The following is a 20,629-nucleotide window of genomic DNA, read 5'->3' as shown; positions in this document are numbered from 1 at the left end:
AGGGCCTGGTCACTTGCGCTCTATGTAAACCCCGTGGAGTTAGGGTAAGGGCACAGAACCCCGGAAGATCCAGGAAAGGGGCTGGATGGGGGAGGGCCCAGCACCAGCCCAGGAAGAATTAGGAAGAAAATTGGTTCATTTGCAAGAAAGCTCACCCCTTCCAAACCCAAGAAGATATCATCTTAGCAAAGCTTGTGTGTGCTCTTTAGCAGCCTTGGCGGGGGGCGTGCAGGTGAGAAATGAGCCACAGGGAAGTTCTGCCTCTCTGGGTCCTGGCCCTCCTGGGCCTGACAGGCGCAGGTGTGTGGCTGAGGCCCCCAAAGCTGAACTTCTTCCCAGAGAGATGGAGCTGAGCCACTGGTCCTGGAGGAGACCGCAGGCACCTTTGCTTCTGCTCCAATCAGTCGTGCCACCCTGGCTCACACCCTCCTCTGCGCGAGTCCCACACGTGCTTCTCTCACGTCTCCGTGGAAGAATCCCATTTCCACCGGCAAAGGTGCTGCCACCAGAGGAGCAATGGAGGATGGTCTTTTCTCCCCACTGTCTCCTGCATTTCTTCAGGACAGACCTGTGACAGGCGAGGGGCCGTGCCAGCTGTCCTGCTCCCCTGTGCCCTAAATGACTCCACAAGGATCCGCTTGAGATCCTGATGCCCCTTCCGCCACCACCGCTCCCGTTTTAGAAAAAAGAGACATTTTCTCTTAGATGCGGATGACGGGGTTTTGCGATCACCTATGGCAATCCTGCGAATACGAACAGAAAGGTCAGGTTCTTAGGAAAGAGCAGAGAGGACGGCGTGGTGAGCGGGTTGCCTGGGTCGTTGTGGCTGGTGTTGACCGGAGGCCGACTCCCGAGTCCTCCTGGAGGCGGACAGACTTCTGGTTGGTGACTGCAAGGAGATTCTGCACGTTGCTCTCTACAAGTGCAGAATGTTCCATACATTTGTGTGGCCATTGTTTATCCTGTGATGACACATCCCGAGACATTTAGTGAGAAATATCCCTGGCTGGCTGTTTACTAGTAGTTAGTACTTTAAACACAGCACCCTCGGGAGTACTGGGGAGAATCAGAAGAAACCTGGCTGCAGGCTAGCCCGCTCCAGTGAAACCACGGAGGGCTTTTTCTTAAGTACAACGGACATTTATTCCCTCTCAGCTCTGGGGGCTCCAAGTGCAAGATCAAGGGGTCAGGCAGGTCCGGCTTCCCTGAGGCCTCTCTCCTTGGCTTGCAGATGGCCGAGAAGGCTTTCTTTTTTTAACAGAGGAACGTCGATGAGGATAGGTGACTGCAGTGCAGGGTGTGTGGTCTGTGCATTATTGACCATCTGGGCCAGAGGGTTCTCTGGGTGGGGAGTTTTCCTGTGTTTAAAGGGTGGTCAGTAGCAAATCCCTCCTCAACACCCCCTAGATGTCACTAGCACCCCCATCCCTGAGCTGTGACAATAAAATTATCTCCTGACAGTGCCCTGGGAGGGGCGGGAGGCAGAATCACTGTGGTCGAGAACCCGTGCTACAGTGTAAACTGAGTTTGTGAGAGGGAGCCTGAGCCTAGGAGAGAATCAAGAGAGATTAGTCACAGGGAGCTGTCTGGAGAAAACTAATCTTACCATCAGGACTTCAAAAGATGTGAGGATGGGGATCAGAATTGCCTAAGGGGGTGGCATTTGGGGGCCGGGTGGGGAGACCACGAATAGGAGAAGAGAGGTGTTGTTTCAGAAACTGGTGACTGAAAGGGAAATGCAGGCACCCACGTTAGATTTCTTTGGCTGGCAGGGGGGTGGACGAGAGTGAGGAGTAATGATTGATGAACTGGCCCGTGTCGGACAGGTAATAGCTGCTCAATCCAGAGCTCAGCAGGCCCGAAGGCAGAACCAGGAGAGGGTGAGCGTGGCTGATCCTTACCTAGCGCACGCCCTGTGCCCCGCCGTGTTTCACGTATCCCAGACGTCAATGTCATCCTCTTGGCAATTGTAGGAGAAACTGAGGCACAGAAAGAACAAGTCACTCACAACAAAAAGCCTCTCGGTGAGCAAATGGCAGAGCCGTCGTCGCCACCGTAGCGATCCGTCTGGTTGCCAAGACCGTGTTCTTAGCCCTGAGCTGGGACAGGGGGTCGAGAAGGCCGTGCGGGGTGATGGAACTCTCGTCACAGGCCGCCGAGTGGGTCTGAAATCCACGTGGTCGGGAAAGGCTGAAATGAAGATGAAGAGTCCAAGCAGACAGCTCAGTGCTGCCAGCCCCGAGAATCGGAGAGGGAGGGCGAGGCTGATCCTGAGGCCGGCCTTCCGCAGGAGGTGCCGTGCGGCCTGGGCAGGCCTGGGCTTGGGGGCGGCTGCGGAAGGAGAGGTCACCGTCTCCCGAGGGACAGACTAGGAGAGAAAGGAAGGCTACGCACCAGGTTTTTGACTTCCTAAACCAGCACTACCCAGTAGAATACCTCATGAGCTACAAATGCAAGCCACACATGTCATTTTAAACGTTCTAGAAGCCACATTTTATATTATTTTATTTTTAAATATATTTTATTGATTTTTTTACAAAGAGGAAGGGAGAGGGATAGAGAGTTAGAAACATCGATGAGAGAGAAACATCCATCAGCTGCCTCCTGCACACCTCCTACTGGGGATGTGCCCACAACCAGGATACATGCCCTTTACCGGAATAGAACCTGGGACCCTCCAGTCTGTAGGCCGATGCTCTATCCACTGAGCCAAACCGGTTAGGGCTAGAAGCCACATTTTAGTAGTAAAAGGAAACAGGTGAAATCCATTGTAGGGATCTATTTTATTTTGTTACCCACTTTTTCACTATGTTATCGTTTGAACATGTCATCAATAATATTTCAAGAGTTTGGAGATATTTTACATTCTCCTTTTCGTACTACATCTTTAAAATATGGTGTGTATTTTACACCAGCAACACATCCCAATTGAGACCAGACACACTTTTAGTGTCAGAGAGCGACCAGTGGCGGGGGCCACCGTGTTGGACAGTGGAGCTCTACGCTCGCAGCTGCTGTTCCGGAGGACGGGTTGTGATTCCTCTGAGCTGGTGGCTGCCATGCCACCGGCCTCCCGTTCGCTGCCTGGTGTGCAAGAATGCGGCTTGCGGTTCCTTTCCCACCTGGGCCCATGCCGGTTACCAGCGGGAACTGCCTCGGAGCCGTCCATCACGCAGGCAGCCCCCCGCGGGCCATTCAGTGACCATCGCGGCCTGTCCAGAGCCCGACATCCAGCCGTTACCAGCTCCGAAGGAAAGCAAAACCAGTAACTTCGGTCTGAAATGGAATTCAAGTGTGTGGGAAGGAGGACTTTCTAATATGGGGAAGGCAACAGCCCATCGATAGAGCAAGATTGGATTCAGGCTAAAGCAATGAAAGACGAAGCATTGTGTTTTGGATTTTATTCCTTCTGTCTGAGCAATTCATGTCAGGTCCTTCGGATTCCATTTTTCCACGTGGCTGCCCAGGGTGGTTCTGGGGAGCCGTTACTAAAGTAAAAATTATGGCTGTGGCACTTGGCCAACATCACCCAGTGAACTTGGGGAGTGTGAAGCCATGTGACAGAGTTCACATAATGTGGGATGGAGATTTCTCCTCTGATGGAGGCTCCTTCTCTATCCCGGCCGAGCCAGAGGGAGGAGCTTGCTCAGGAGAAAACATCTGGCAATGGGCAGGGCTGCAGCGCCCGGTCACCAGGGCTGGGTGCCCCTCCGACTCTGAGAAATGGAAGTGAGCCCTTCCGATTCTAGTCCTGCTTCAGCATTATTACAGGTCCAAACACACAAACGGTGGGGGCCGGCCTCCCGTGGAGCGCTCCGAGACGGAGGCCGTTAGCAACTGCTCTTCCCTGATGACAAATGGTGGTTGGTTTTCTTTCATCAATATTGTAATAACTGCTTGCACATGTGGCAATTATGGGCACAGAGAGTCTGCTGGCAATTCCAGAAGCACACAGCACAGGTGACTCACCGGACGCAGTGGCCGTCAGAGGCAATGCCATCGCTGTGGCAAGCGATTCCACCCAGCACCTGGCTGCCTGGCAGCCTCTTGAACCGGGTGTGCTGCGAGACCGCATTTGGCTACCTTCTGATGCTCTCTTTTTTTCTTAACATATTTTTATTGATTTCAGAGAGGGAGAGAGAGAGAAACACCAATGATGAGAGAGAATCATTGATCAGCTGCACGCCCCCTACTGGGGATTGAGCCTGTAACCCGGGCATGTGCCCTGACTAGGAATCGAACCATGACCTCCTGGTTCATAGATAGATTCTCAGCCACTGAGCCGTGCCATGGGGCTGATGCTCTCTTCTCCCAGGCAGCCCAGCTTCCCTGCATGTGCCCCGGGGACCCCACTCTGGAATCAGCTACTCGCTTCTTCCTGTTGGTATGATTGGCCATCGGAGTCGTTCTGGGCCTGCGCCGGTGGGAGGAATCGGCCACCACAGTCTCTGATGGAGGGGGGGGGCCCTCTCCTGTCTCAGAGTGCACCTTCGTGGAGGAAAAGTGCTGTTCATAGTTCATGGACACTCCATTTCTCAGTTACAGTGGTAGTCCACTCATTGATTTCACTGTTCTGTGTTTCCTCATTTCAAGCTCCAGGTTGTCTTGGATATTATTTTGCAGTGCACCAGTTATAAATGTTTTGCACAGAGAAAAGATGTTGAAGACCTAGGAGCATTAGGAGCTGTCTTTCCAACTGTATCACATTTTAGAGCTGAATGTGGGAACCAAAATAACAAGATGATGGAAGAAATCCAGTATAGCTGCAGAAAAGATGGGGGTGGGGTTAGACAGGGTCCCCAGCCAGCAGGGCAGACCAGCTGGCACTGTCCAGGACTGAGGCTGGTGAGGACCCCTGGTCAGCAGAGATGCTGTGGTCCAGACCCTCCAGGAAGGGCGTGGGTGACAGGCCAGGGGATTGTTCACTACCCACGTCCTCTCCCCTTCGTGAAAGAGCAGCGGAGGGCTATAAAGGCCGAACGTCGAGGTCAGCCAGGCTGTGGGGCTGCAGTGCAGTGCTGGGACTGTTCTAGAAGCCTGAAGAGTGAACCATGCGGCACCATGGGGGCAAAGGGCTCAGGCATCCGTCATCCTGCATGGAGCCACCCCGGGACCCATTAGTCAGGTCAACTCCAAGGGCGTGCATGCTTCACGTTGAGAATACCGAAGGGGGGGGGGCGGGGCTCACAGGTGAATCTGGGCTGGAAACAAAGAATTCCTCGGTCACATTTCTTCTAAGAAATTGACGGAAGAATTGAGACACTCCTACCCTGCTGAGCAGATACCTCAGAGAAACAAGCATCGCATTCTTGACAAATAAAACTGCTCTGTGGTGCTCTCAGCTGACACATAATGGGAGTGGGGCGGGGGCTTCATTGGATAATCAGGACAAACGCATAAAGATTCAGATTGTCATTCACTCTTCATGCCAACCAAGCTTGGGACCAAATAAATCACTCTTTGTCAGAAGGGAAGGAAAAATCAGAGGTACCTCTGTCTGAATGGCTGGAGGGAGAACGGTAGGCATTTAGAAATTGCCTTTTATATTATGTATACCTTCTTTTTTTTTTTTTTTTTTTTTTTTTTTTTTTGAGCTTAAGTTATCTGTTTATTAGGAAAGCACCACCGCCAAATTCTTGGAAATTACTGGAATTTTATTTGCCTCAGGCTTATGACTTGCAACCAAAGACATTGTGCAAAGAAAGCAAAGAGTAAGTACACTTTCGGGAGAAGGAGACGATACACATTGGTAACATAGGAGATCAGGGTGACAAAAAAAGCCATCCAATGCACTATATAGACTGCAATATTCAATAGCATTTTCAACAGAACCTGTTTTTAAATCAAGAGCAAAAAAAAGAAGCAATGTTTGCAGTAGACATAAATCTTACACAATTCAAAAAGCAGTTTATTTTTAGGTCATAGAGCATAAAATGGAAGAATGTCTATGCAGGTGAAGTCTAACTACTGTACATTAATCACCTATTAAAGTTGCTTATATGTACCACAGTGTAAAAAAAAAAATACCTAACAAATAAAAATCTTGAAAACTGCCTGATGAAAAATAAAATAACCTTCTTTTACAATATGTACAAGTCGGTGACCATTACCTGCTAACCTCTAGAAGTGGAAATCAATTTGCTTCTCATCCAACCCAGTCCCACAGACATTTAGTGAGCTGTTGGCCGTCGCTGTGAGCATGGGAAAGAATACAAAGGAAAGGGAAATTGTTTTGTTTTTGTCAAAGTCTAGACTGTGCTGTTATCGATCACAAGGTGCTTCTAGTAAATAATTCCCCTGACTCCTGCTCCTCGCTTACACTTTATTTCACGGCACCTGCAGGCCTTTATGAAAGTCCCGATGCGCAGCAAGGGCAGACAGTCACTCCTGCGATCTGGGTCAGGGTTAGGGAAAGCTCATTCTTGGCCTTTTTCCGACCTGGCACCAGGCACCTCGGGGCGGGGCCTTTGCGGGCCGCTGTGGGTGAGCTCTTGTCAGTAAAGGAACACGTCCTTGTGCTGCATCCGAAGTCGGGGTGCTTAAATCATTTCATTTTAGTCACCGCGAGTGGAACGGTGTTGCATTCGGGTGTTGATCTAATGGTGGGCTGGATCGAGGTCAACAAGCACTCATTGAGTGCTTACCTCCAGTGTACCTTCAATCCATCTGCAAAATATAAGAAATGTGTTCACGGACAGCGTAGGCAAGTCATTCAGTTAATTCATATTTAGTCACATGCCTTTCAAGAGCACAAAGCAAAATGGAGTCTAAAAGTTGGGGAACACGAACCCTGTACGGAGTCCTACACCCCAAAGCAGTTGGGAACCTCATCAGTCATCTCTCCAGCCCCCATTATATAGATCTGAGGAACCCAGAGAAGTTACGTCACGTGGCGGTGGCAGAGCGTGGCCGATGTAACGGGGTCTCCTACGCCCAGGAAAATGTTCTTTTCCCCTGGCTTTCTCCTGGCACAATATCTGGACAATGCTTCGCAGAGGAAAGAATGCAGCGCCCCGCAGCATGAAGGCACTTCTCCTAGAGATGAATGTTAGGCTGAGGTCATCTGCGCTGTGATCTGAGTTTGTGACGTGGCCTCGTCCAGCCCTGTGTGGCTGCCAGGGGCCCAAAAGGAGAATTAAACTTCCGAGAGTGACCAGTGGCCCGAGATGAGTCACATAGCCTCCTTCCTAAAGAGTTTCAGGGATGAAAAAGTCTGGAAAACTTGTTGCTCACAGCCAGTGTTCAGGAGAGGTAGAGAGGACATATTTTTAACATCGTTGATGAAACCTGTGAATTTATAATTAGCTTTTGGAGCAGCAGGGGTATTTCCATTGACGTCTAACTTTATGAACTGTAGGGAGCCAAAACTATCCCAACCCCTTCTGCAAATGTGTGCCTTTTTCCAAATTCTTTTAAAAGTCATCTTTTTGTTGTTGTTGTTCATTGCAAAATAATATAGGTTGTAGACATCTTGAAAAGCATAAGAAAAAAATTGTTTAATTCTTCATTTTTAATGAATTTATTTATTTATTTAATCCTACCAATCAGAGATCTCCATGGTTAATATTTTGATGTATCCTTCCAGTATTTTTTCTCGGCATAATATATTTTCACAAAAATATGGATTCACATTGCACATTATCTTGAAAACAGATTTTAATATACCATGAACCATTCTACTCCACCGTTAATAGGTGTATGACCATATATCATAACTTGTTTGATCACTTCCTTCTTGTTGCCATTTACTATAAGTTGTTCTCCATCCTATATAATAAAAGGCCAGAGGCCATAAGCATCACGACTGGAATGACCGCTCAACCAGTCGCCATGAGGTTCATTGACCGCCTCTCGGTCCCTCCCCTGTGGCCCACACGCTCCAATTGCAGCAAGGGGCTTGGCCCCTGCCGCCATGGTGGCGGCCGCCTCAGCCCTCGCAGCCCCGGCTTCGTCCAGAAGGATGGAAGGACATCCGGTCTAATTAGCATATTATGCTTTTATTATTATAGATATATGTATATGTACACACACACACATATATGTATATATAAACTTTTGGAACTTGCATATAGATAGGTAGGTAGATATTGATTGGTTGACACTAGTCACTGAAGATTCTTATTCATTTTAACCAATCTGGGTTCACTAAAGAGATAAGACTATGTGATCATAACGGATGAGCATGTTTTTCGTTTAAAATAGAGTGTATTTATAGATGCTGTGTGCTAGTTCTGTGCTGGCATCCTTAATTTTCTTTTCCTTGTTGAAGATAAAATCACATCTCATTACTGTGCAGAATGAGATGTAAGCCAGTTCTTGCTTTCCGGTCTGGGCTGATGCCCTCGTACTAATGCCACTCAGATTTCAATACAAAACTATCAGGTTTTGCTGGCAATAATAATGAAGCACAGCCCTGCCCTGGCATGATTTCTAGTGCCTAGTTCTTCCCTTCGTTCTCATCTACTTGTCTTACAATGTTGCAAACACTGACCTCCCAAATTGATCTCTATCATCATATAATATGTAGTGGTTTTTGATAACACGGAAGCTGTGCCCGTGGAGTAGAAACACACAAATATTTCTAGCTTTGGCCTCCGTAGAAGAATCGATTTTCATTTACACAGCACAGCAGTTTTGTGTGTGTGCTCAGAGGACTCTAACAAAATTGGAGGCAAATGAAAACTTTGCAAGGACATAGCCACCTTTATTTCTTTCACACTGGAGGGAAAGGCGTGGGCACCCGTGTGGAAAATATAATCTGGCAAAATATAAGAGGGTCATTAATTTTCATTTAGCTATAAGCATATTTTGGGTTAACTCGGTTAAAATTAAAAAGGTCATAACTGCTAAGCACTTTCTTTTTCTTGCCTTTAGTTGCATTAGTTAGTGAATATATATAACAGACACCCCCTCACCCTCAAAAAAAAGAGCTTGCTATCATAGCTGTGACCATGATAGCATCTGTCCAGCCCAGAGACCAGGTTGGGTTCTGGCCTTCAGCTCACTTTATATCAAAGGTTTAATCTTTCGAAAATGTCCTTTGGAACTACAAGGTCCCTAGTTTGTCTCCAGGTGTGCTAACAAACACTCCCTCCTTCAAGTCATTGCCACACAGAACTGGGCGCGCGTAGTGGTCCTTCTAGTCCAGTGGTCGGCAAACTCGTTGGTCAACAGAGCCAAATATCAACAGTACAACGATTGAAATTTCTTTTGAGAGCCAAATTTTTTAAACTTAAACTATATAGGTAGGTACATTGTTATTAACTTAATTAGGGCACTTCTAAGCTGGCCTTTGCTAAAAACTCAAGGGGCCAAAGAGCCGCATGTGGCTCGCGAGCCGCAGTTTGCCGACCACTGTTCTAGTGGATGTGTTTGTCATCCCTGCTTTTTAAAACACCTCCTTGACAAATCGGTGTTTAAACCTCTTCTGATCAAATTAACACAAATATTATTGGTTGGGTTCTGGTTCTTTTTAAACCTGTATCTGCTTTCTAGTTTTTCTACCCATGTTTGCAAGAGCTGAACAGACATAGTAGATCTCACAACCGACATAAGGCTGGGAGGCACCAGGCCATAATTAATTCAGGCCCCCGTGGTACCCAGTGGGCACCGGTAGAGATCTGACCTTCACTTTGATGTGTTCAAAGCCAGTTATTTCACCCTGGAGCTCAGGGAAGTACCAAATCCTTGGCTGAGATCCTTTCTCTTCCAGTGTAGATGCTTTGAGAGCTCAGGGCCTGTCCAGATGTCTGCTACATATAGCACCATCCCTTAGGGCAGCCACGGGGGTGCCAGGCTGGTGGGGCACATGCCAAGAGGGTGTCCTGCTGGGCAAGGCCACCAAGAGCCCTGGGGATGGCGCCACAGCAGTTAATCATTCTAAGCAGAAGGGTTGTCCTCACGGAGGTAAAGTAGGAAGTCTGCTCCTCACTTCTCCACTTCCGTGCCCGCCAGACTGCCGTCTCCCCCTCAGGTTCAACTCTCCTCCTCTCCTCCTCTGGCCTGCTTGTGGAGCTTTAATTTTCCATGAATAGGAACCACTCAAAATGTTCCCCTTGCCAATGGGGTTGGTATCTTCCAAAAGGCTAAAGGGCTGGGGGCAGGTTTCAGGGCTCTGAGAGAGGGGAGGGAGATAGAAACATCAATGATGAGAGCAAATCAGTGATCGGCTGCCTCCTGCACACCCCACACTGGGGATCAAGCTGCAATGCAGGCATGTGCCCTGACCGAGAATCGAACCATGACCTCCTGGTTCCCGGGTCCACACTCCACCACTGAGCCACGCCAGCCGGGCTCTGAGAACCTCTTAAAGAAGATTGGGGTGAAGGGGAGGGGCCTGAAATGATCCCATGTGGGTTGTGGATTCTGTCAGTGAGTGAGGGCCCTGCTGGGGTGACTGCGGGGTCGCTCTGCAGATACCACCAGCTGTTCTGAATCACCGGGGTCTCCACGGGGAAACGCTTGGGTGGCTGGGAGTGATGTGTGAAGCGGCTTCCTGTGAGCGAGACACGTGAGTGTGTTTGGGTACGTAACCAAGAGGAATGGGAGAGTAAGAGGCGTGGATGATGTGTGGGTGGGGAGCACCCACAGGCCCTCAGACTTCCACATGCACGAGCCCCATGCCAAGCGCCAGTGTGTGGATGCTGCCTGGACCACGCTTGGAGTGACAGGCCCTGCAGCCGTGGTCCTCAACATTGGCTGCGGGGTCCCATCCCTGGGGAGCCTTTCCAACCCCTGAGGCCAGACTGTCCTCCAGCGATGAAGCCAGCCTCTGAGGGCCGGCCGAATATGGGCAGTTTTGGAAGCTCTCCACTCACTCTGCCCAGGCTGAGGGTGTGGGGGGGCCGAGTGGATGATGGGACTCCTTCCTGCCTCTTTGGAAATTTACCAGGTGCGTGTTGCAGGGTCTCTGTCTGCGTGTCCTTCGAGGGTGTGTGGACTAAAGGGAACAGCTGCCTCTCTGCAGCCCCGGGCCTGCTCTGCCTGTGTTCTCCCCATCAGAGTCTTGGCCGAAGCCGCACGGATATTCTCGCTGTTCGCCGTCTCCTGTGGCCTGTTCCGACCGCACAGCTAGCTGCCCCAGTTCTCCCAGGCAACCTGCTGGGGCTGTGAGGGTCTGCACGGGGATAAGCCTGGGTGTTTTCCCTTCCCGAAGAGGAGGGCTCTCCATCCTGAACCACCCCAGAGTCTCTGATTTAATGGGTCTGGGGAAGGGTCCGTGCATTAGGGGCGTTTGAAAAGCTCCCTGTGATTCTAACATGAACTCAGGGACCAGAACCAGGCTGTAAGATAACATGGCACTCAAAAATTAGATGTATTTCCATTTTCCTCAACATTTAAAAAATGGTTCTAAAAAATAAGGTCAGACAATAAACAAAACATAGATATTATTTTTAAAATATGCACTTAATGATTACATATATACACATATACATATTTATTTATTTATTCCCCACAGCCAATACCTGGTGTTTTTGAGGAGGCCAGTGGGCAAAATGAAGAGATATTTGAGCTCAATTTGGAGTGCACCAGAGAAAGTGTTCCTGACGTACTATCATTAGGGGCAAAAATAGAATATTGGGGACTAGCTATGGTTATGAAAATATTAATCATGCTGTTAACTCTGATTGCCTTGTGCTAGTTAACGAAAGGACATTCTAACCTGGCTGGGATCTGTACGGCCCCCCCCTTCCCTCCCCCCCAATGCGGTCCATTCTCATTCAATAACTGCCTATTATCGTGGAAAGATTAACAACCTAGTTGCCCAAACAATGGCGTCCCACCCCAGCCTGCATTGCCTACTTCCCCAAGTAATCTTTGCCCTACCCTAGCTAAGCAGCTGGCTTATGGGGGGCTGCAGAGCAAATTTTTGTGGGTGAGCTGCTGCTCTCCCATACTGCCAGCATATGATTCAACCTGTCTCTGCTGAATTGGCTCAAGTACTGACCGGGAGCCCGGACCCCTTGGTTGTCCAGTGTCACTGTCACCCACAGTATTAACTAGGGCAATGCTAGCTGCTGTAACAGGTGAAACCAAACCTTCGGATATTTAACACTAGGCAACAACGTAACAACATAGCCGCCTGAAGCGTTCTCCGGGTGGTCTTCCTGGGCGTGGTCCGACCTTCAGGGCCCAGGTTGGTGGCTCCACTGTGTCTGGAGAGGAGCCGAGAAGGGAGAGGAGAGTGAGCAGGACTCTGGGCAGGTTCCCACCCTCTGAGCAGTGCCCGCGTGCTGGCACCCCATTGGCAGAGCTCAGCCACGTGGCCACTCCCACATGCCTGGACTAGTAAACACAGCCCCAAGCCCTGGCAAAGAGCTGGAAGGCTGGGGACAGCCAGCCCTCCGGCCCTCAGCGCGTTTGTGTGACCCCCGTCAGGAGACCCCCCAGAAAGGCACGGGTACCCCAAGGCCAGGAGTGCGGACCCCAGGCCCCCAAGGTGCGAGGGCCTGCAGAGATTGTACTCTGTTAAGGGTGTATGCTCTTCTTCTTTTCTCCACAGATATCGCAAACGGCAGCAGTTCAGGGGGGTACCGCTCGCCTCCCAGAACCAAAGAAGTTATCATCAATGGCCAGACTGTGAAACTTAAATACTGTTTCACCTGCAAGATTTTCCGGCCCCCTCGTGCCTCTCACTGTAGTCTTTGTGATAACTGCGTAGGTGAGTAGAAGCAAAAGCCGCCTCTGTTCCCAGCTCAAAAGCTTGTGCTAGAACGCCTGTGGCTGATGGGGTGGCCGATTGCCTTTGCTAAAAGGAGTGTGTGCGTCCCTGTAATCCTGTGAAACCCAGCACTCAGTAACCGTTCATGTTTCCACATCTTTGCCTCCTGCCACTGATCCCGTTCACGGAGCCGAGCGTTACCAAACCCTGTACTTTTCTCTTTTACCCCCCGCCACACCCCCTGTCCCAGTGCAGTGCCCAAGGCCTTCTCCCTGAGCACACCCACCAGGGGTTCCTTGTTCCCTGGAGCTGCCAGAGCAGCAGGCACCTGACATAAGCCCACTTCAACGAGGCCCCCCGTTGCCCAGTGAGCGGCTGCGGGAATTGCCGGCTGTGCTTTGTCGGTGCCCCCACGTACTCCAGGGGCAGCTGGTGTGGGGAGGTGGAGGCATTTGAAGTGAAGGAGAGAAAAAGGGACAGAGGCCAGGAGACTTCCGGGCCTGCAGTGAGGATTGTCACTTTTCCCAGAGACCGCCGAGACCTCCTGTCTGGCTACTGGCGTTCCCCGGGACGGACTAGGGAACGGGCAGAGGGAGCGCGGTGGAGCCCAGCGGTCCTCGGTTGCAGGACGTGGCCCTCCTGTTAGGCCAGGCCGGCCCCGCACAGGGTTTCTGCAGTTAACCTGGCTCCCGCCCCTTGTCAGGCACTTCCTGTCACTGCAGACTGACAGCTGCTGCCCACACGCACAGAACACGCCCTTTCCTGGCCTGAGCCTCTGAGAGACGAGGCTGGCAGGGAGGTGGCAGCAGACCCAGGGCACAGGAAGGGCGGTGAGGAACGGACGAAGGCTCTGCACACCAGGGAAGGCCCTCGTTTCTCAGCCCCATACCCGCCTCTAAGACAGCCGTGGGCAAACTACGGCCCGCGGGCCGGATCCGGCTGTTCTATCCGGTTCTCTTGCTCTCCGCTCCGCTCCTTTACTTTGAATTTATATTAGTTCACACAAACACTCCATCCATGCTTTTGTTCCGGCCCTCCGGTCCAGTTTAAGAACCCATGGTGGCCCTCGAGTCAAAAAGTTTGCCCACCCCTGCTCTAAGAGATATATCCAAGGACATTCCTGAGCAAGGAGGCCCCGAAAACCCGTTACCTCGTGCAGAAAGGCTCGAACGCCTCGGAACAAACCTCAGTAACACGTGATCGATTGCCAACGTTATTTTTGAGTCTATTAGAATAGGTAGTCTTAATTCTCCTTGGGGAAAGCAGAGTGGTATCCTGTACTTCCTGCTGTGCAGAGCCGTTTTCCTTTTATTTATCTGAAATGTACGTTATTCTAACTTGACTCCTCTGCGGTTGGTTAGAAGGGCCAAAATTCCCCTCTCAGGCCGTGTCCGGTTGTGTTGGCCTCCGTAAACCACCTGTAGCTTGCTCCAGCGGGGCGGTGTGGGATTCTGTTCAGCCTTGCCCTGGGGGCAAGTAGCCCGTGGGTAGGAGCCTGGAATCTGGCCACATGGCCTGGATGCAGATACGAACTTGGTGACAAACTCCTTCGGCTCTCTGCGCCTTGGTGTTCTCATCTCTAAACGGGGTCCAGAGCAGTCCCTTCCTCAGGGGATGGCTGAGAGAATAAATGTTTAACCCACGTAAAGCACGTGGTGTATCGCGAACGCTCTGCAATTGTTAGCACGGTCGAGTGATCAGTGCTGCTCCCTTGATACTTTTGATTGGCTTTCCCTGGACAGTTGCTTCATCTCCTGCAGCCATCTGCGGTGGGAGGACCAAAACCACCTGTCCTCCACGGGAGGGCACATCAGGGTGTCTCCTGGGACGCAGCCTGGCGATAGCCTTTGTTTGGTTTCTCATACCCTTCCTGGCGACCCCAGCTCATGCCCATTTTGAGGACATTTTTAAGCCCCCACATCACAGTGGCTTAAGTATCTTCAGGGGAACAGCCGGTAGGGATTTTCAGGACCCTATTGGGGGCTGTAATTCTGCTGTTACGTATATTATGTGATGGAATGTCTGTACGTTACACTTTTTCACATAAAATCTTCTAATTTGCACACTTCCCCTGGAGCCTAAGGACTTTGTCCAGTTGCTGCTTATGGTAGGGAGTTAACTTCGAACCAGAGGGTTTCCTGGGCCCCTCCTTCCCTTCATCGTTTGTGGGATGTTTACTGGACACCTGACTGTTTCTGCTCATTCATTTGTACCTGTTGGTCTCAATCCTCCCTGTTTCCTGTTTCTAGGCTCGATTCCTAATCATGACACAACTTTCTTCCCCGTCTCATAGTGTTTTAAAAATCCCTTTGGGTTATTAAAAAACACTTCCCAAAAGGTCATATAGTTCTCTCATTTGCTCCCTCCATCGCCCATAGGTGTACGTGTTCCTTAAAGAGCCCTGATGAATTAGATGTAAAATCCCCTTACAAAATGAGGTGCCAGCCCCGGTGAACGGTGCCCTTCTCCTCTGGTGTAACTGTTGCAGACAGTATCCTCTCTCGTAGAAACCGCCAGCTGAGAACGTCAGAGTCCCCTACTCTGGAATAGCCAGGAGCCCTCCTGCAACCGACCCGATAAATCCCAGTCACGTGGCCATCAGCTCTCCACAGCCAAGCAGGCTGGGCGCCTGTAACTGGGAGAACAGTGAAGGGAAGGGAGAGGAAGGGGACGTTTTGGGGGTGGCTTTAAGAGGAGGAAGATTTGTCCAGCCAGCGTGGCTCAGTAGTTGAGCGTTGACCTGTGAACCAGGAGGTCACGGTTCGATTCCCAGTCGGGGCACATGCCTGGGTTGCGGACTCGATCCCCACCCAGCTCATCAGTGATTCTCTCTCATCACTGATGTTTCTCTCTCTCCCTCTCCCTTCCTCTCTGAAGTCAATAAAAATAAATATCTACACTAATAAAAGAGAAAGATGCAAATCGACTGTACCTCCGTGACACCCACCAACCAATTAGGACAGAGTATGCAAATTAACCCAACAAAACTGGTGGGTTAATTTGCATACACGGGCGCCCAGCGGCCAGGGGCGGAACGCTTGTGTAGTCACCATGGCGATGATGCAGGCGTTCCGCACCACCCAGCCACTCAGGGCCTCTGGGCAGCGTGAGAAGGTGGAAAGGCAGCTCCAGGCCAGAGCAAAGGCAGTGCCGGCAGCCAAGGGAAGGAAGGCTCATTCTTGCATGAATCTTCGTGCATCGGGCCTCTACTATTTAATAAATAAATAAATAAAAAGAGGAGGAACACTGGACCAAAAGCCCATTGCCAACAGCTGCCTCTAAGCGTCATGTGATGGTCCTGGGGCTGAAGCTTGGCAAACACCCGCTCGGGGACCCGCACCGTGGGGGAAGGTGAAATAAGCAGCATACAGCTGATTGTCCAACACAGCTGCTCACAGCACTCCTGGAAAACCACACGGTGCTTCCGACCATACAGCTCTGGTTTCCTGTTCACTGAGCTACGTTCCGGCCCCTGCGGGGACCCATTAGCAGACCAGCGAGGGAATAGCCTTCGGGGAATAGCGTGGAAAGCAGGTGTCTCCGGCCGGGAGGTGTAATGGCAGAGTCAGCCACTATTTTATTTTTAGATGGAAAGTTGTTACTGAAGGAATTCTACTCTTTGCAGCCAGGGAGAAACACACAGTGACGTGCTGAAAGCTGGGCTGCCACTGGCTTCCCTTCCCTTAGTGACGACTGGCTTTGGCTCACAAGTAACCGTAGCTTTGCGCTGGGAGCGGAGAGAGGGAAATGCCGTTTCCCAGACGGTTCGGGAGAGTGTTTTACTTCGCTCAGCCCGCTTGAAACGAAAGCAGGGTGGCGAGGGGTCTGTACCTCGGGCGAGGACGGAGGAAAAGCTTTCCTGGCGACTGAACTCTGGTGCCAGTACAGAACCTGTTGGCAGTGCCCAGTGACGGGGACACGGCTCTAAGACAGACGCAGGCCTGAGTCCTGGCGCTGGCGTTGAGTCACCTGGCACCCAGGCAGGTGATCTGACACCCAGGCTGTGCCCACCCCTGCAGACGGGGCTTACCCCGTGCTGCCTCCGAGGTGCCCTTCAGGGTTCGGGGAGACAGTGCCCAGCAAGCACCCAGGACAGCCCGGCACCCACACCGGCTCAGGACTGCTGCTGCCACGAGGAACAGGACAGATGCGGCTGCAGGCTCCCAAATGCTGCAGGTGCGAGGCTTGTCCCCACGGGGGCCGGCGGCCCGTTTCTGCGGCCTGGCGGGATTAGGTGATGTGTGGCACCGAAGTGGATCGCCTCTCTCTCTCCCTGACTTCGCCACCCGTTTCCGTCCCTTCCTCTCATTCTTTCTCTCCCTCGGTCTCTCTCTATGCTGCCCTCACGTTGCTCTGCGCCCTTGAAACCGAGTGTTTGGGTTGTGGTCCATCCGGCACAGCCAGCAGGGAGGCTCTGGAGCCAGCTCTGCCCTCGCAGCCCCTAGGCTCGCTCAGTGGTGAAAGCTGAGTCCCCGGGGCCTGGGAAGCACGCATGCACCGTGCGGTCCTCGCAGGCTGACTGCGCGCGTCCTGAAATCCCACATGAGTCCCCACCCCTGCCCTGACCAGGGGGCTCTGGGCCAGGGCCAGCTAACTTGGCCAGGCAGCAGCGGCAGCTTGGCCTGGAACTGAGGGATGGCCTCCAGGCTCAGCAGCCGCCTGGCCCCAGACCCGCCCTGCCTAGGAGGGGCCCTCTCTGCACTGCAGGCCACGTCTGGGGGGGCTGCGAGGACAGAGAGATGGTGCCGAGCCTGAGGCTGTGGCGGCCCCTGGGGAGCTCAGCAGTGCAGACTCTTGGAGAGGGGGATGCTGGCCCCATTCTCTTCCGTCCCCCTCTGTCGGTGTTGGTGTGGGTGGCACGAAGAACCTCCAGATGCCCGCTGCAGGGACTTGATGTCCTTTGCTCTTGTCTTTGGAAGAGCTTCACCATCGTCTTTAAAATCCTTAAGTCCTCTCTCTCATTCCCGCCTTCGTTGCGGCGCTTCCTCTCCTGAACACTTCGCTCCGCGCTCTCCCTCTGCCCCTCAGCACCCGCCCCGTCCAGCTGCTTCCTGCGGGATGTGGGCCCCTGAGCTGGGCCTGCAGACATCCTGTGTGTACGCTCTGCCAGGCCCCCGCTGCCCAGGGAGCCCCTTGCTGCGTCGCAGCTGTACCTGCACTAGGGTGTGTATCAGACCTATCCATTCTGCGTGTGGGGCAGCACCTGGGGTTTCCTTTCAGCTCTTTGGGTGCTGAGAGGACCCTTCACTTCCCATAGGAAAGCCCGTCGTCGAAGGGAATGGAGTGACCTGGCACGTTATCCCACCGGAAGCCGAAACCAACGGGGCTGTGCTGTGCACCTGGCCTCCAGGATCCTGGGTTCCCGCTCACGTTTAAGCGCACCTGTGTGTCAGGCACTGTGCTCACAGCTGGTGCGTCACAATAAAAGGCAGTCCCCACGATCATTACTAAAAGGAGAACTGAAGGGAGAAAGCATTCTATGTACCGTGTTACATGGGTCAAAGAGAGTCCTTAAAGGCTACCGTGAACAATGTAGTCATCGAGATACATGTACCAGACAACACGGCGTCAAGATACAGAAAGTACAGTTTGTTAGGAAATGCAAGGGTAATTTGGCATAAACATAATGCTAGTGAGGAACAGTAGCATAACTCCAGTTTTGGTGGCTCAGATCAGCACACTTAGAGGAATAAAATGATATCATTCATAAGCAGATGCTGAACTTTGTTTCTGCAAAGTATACTTGCCTTTTTAAACTGTTTGTAGAATATTTACAAAAAGTAATCATGAAGCCACACAAAAATTTCTAACTTTCTAAAAAGCAAGTGTTGCACAGACTGTGTAGCTGATGACACATCAATGAAACTAGAAATCAACCGCAAAGATATAATACACAAACCCAACCGATTGTAACAGTTTTTAAAACTTCACATCGTAACTCCTGGGCGACAGAAACTTCAAAATTGCACGTACGGAATCGTTAGGGAATGACAATAAGAACCACGCAAAAGAAAACTCCATGCCAGTCAGAATTCTAAATTTTAAACACACAAAACAGTTAACCTAAGCAGAAAAGCAGTTGTTTGGGAAACGTCCAGGTAGCTCCTAAAAATGAAGGACAAGGCTGGGGAATCGGGCTCGGAAGCCAGGAAGAGCCTGGGAAGGCTGGGAGGCTGCCCCAAGCTGGACACATTGGCAACAGGACAGCACAGGAGGTGCCAGGGCCGCAGGCAAGGTGTTTGTCCCCACCACTGGGCTCTCACTCTGCTGCTGACGTCCGCTTAGAACTGGGACTGTCTCGGTGAGGCCCGTGGGTGCTGGCTTCGGAAAGCTGGCCAGAGCATGTGGGCCTGTTTCTTTCTACAACCAGGCACTGCCCCACTCTCAGCTTCTATAATGGGGTGGGAGAGTGGGGCCTTGCCTGGCACCTATTTTGGGGTTCTCCCCAAACAGGAAGTTTGCTTGAATGGCAGATGGCCCATGAAATAAAAAGTTTTTGAAAGTCAATTACAAAAAAAAACACAAAACGAACTTAGAAGCAAATAAACAAACATAGCATCCAATTCAAGAAGATAGAAAAAGAATGGCAAAATAAACCAGAGGGGAAAAAAAAAGGAAGAAAACAGAAAAAAAGAAGCGAACACAGAACTAATTCTGTAGAAAACAACCAACAAAAAGGTAAAGTTCTGGTGAAACTGAAAGAGAAAAGAACAAAGTGAAAATAGCAGATTCAAATGAGATAAATGTAGTTGTTTTTTACTTACTGGAAAATACACTATTGTGTAGACCAATTGATATGAAAATCTCAATGAAACATTGTTTTATGGGAAATTAACCAGAGAATGACTGGAAAACTTAAATAGATGACTAACAGTGAAAAGCTGAGTTAATTGAAGAATTTGCCAGAGAGACATGGCTCCCTGTGTTCTGAGGAGTGTTTTGAGCTGAGAGCAGCTGGATAGCCTTTCAGCTCATTTCAGCAAGAGAGCAAACCCCAAAACCGGACAGAAATAAGACGCAAAAGAGGAAAAAAGATTCTCATTTATGAATGCACATCAGAGCCAGCATGATGGCATAGCCCGTTTCATCTAGAAAGGATTCGTCATTCTGACAGAGAGAGGTGTATTCCAGGAATGCGATGATTTTTTAATGTTTCCGAACCTATTAATTTATCAATAGGTCAGAGGCCGGAAGTGTGTAATTGTGATCGTGGATACTGCAGCCTGGCACCTGTTTCTAACCCTAAAACTCGCAACGCCGAGGCTGGAGGCGTGGCCGGCAGAATCTGGGCTGTGTGACCTTGGTCCTGGCACATTGCTCCCGGGGTTCTGTCACCTCACCTGGCAAAGAGACTCTGCAGGTGCCATTCAGGTTACTAATGAACTGACCTTAAACTAGGGGGAGGACATGGGCTATCCATGGGTCCCCTGTGATCACAAGTGCCCTGTAGAGCAAAGATGGAGAGAGTGCAAGCAGGAGGAGCTGGCTTGAAGATGGGGGGGAGGGGGGAATGGGAAGGGGGAGAGGAAGAGAAGCCTGCCAACCGCACCAGCTTGGGCGGACCTGAGGCCTGCACCCCGCCCTTGTGATCTTAGCCTGGAGAGACCCTGAACTGGGCTCCTGACCACTAACATTTCTAAGCAGTAGATTGGTGTTGTTTAAAGCCACTACATTCGTGAAAATTTGCCCTTTAGCAATAGAAAACTAATGAAGAATATTCCTTTAACATGATTTTTTCAAAGCTAACTTTTTTAAAAAAATAGTAAAATAATGAATTATTTACATTAAAGTTAGGAACAAATTAGGGCGTCCACTATCACTACTAATAAGTAATATTTCTAGCTTTTCTAATTAACATAGTAGGATGAGAAAACTGTGAACATATAATCATCAAAAATGAGCAGACAATATTATCACTTTTTTTATAGATGATGAGAAAACCAACAATAACAGTACCAACAAACATGA

At 50.6% G+C, this 20,629-nt stretch overlaps 1 protein-coding gene across 2 annotated transcripts in view; it reads left to right on the top strand.

The window, feature by feature from the left end:
• ZDHHC14 (zDHHC palmitoyltransferase 14) overlaps positions 1 to 20,629 on the top strand; it is a 190,925-nt gene that overhangs the window by 133,918 nt on the left and 36,378 nt on the right. For both annotated transcript variants that reach the window (XM_080666167.1, XM_080666168.1), the window contains exon 3: positions 12,503 to 12,661. In XM_080666167.1, coding sequence (XP_080522293.1) covers positions 12,503 to 12,661 — 159 coding nt within the window. The remainder of the gene's footprint in view (positions 1 to 12,502; positions 12,662 to 20,629) is intronic.

Source organism: Plecotus auritus (genome assembly GCF_963455305.1).
Source record: "Plecotus auritus genome assembly, chromosome: 4".
Classification (NCBI taxonomy): Eukaryota; Metazoa; Chordata; class Mammalia; order Chiroptera; family Vespertilionidae; genus Plecotus; species Plecotus auritus.
Note: the sequence above shows the minus strand (reverse complement) of the source record. Positions and strands in the feature narration are given on the sequence as shown.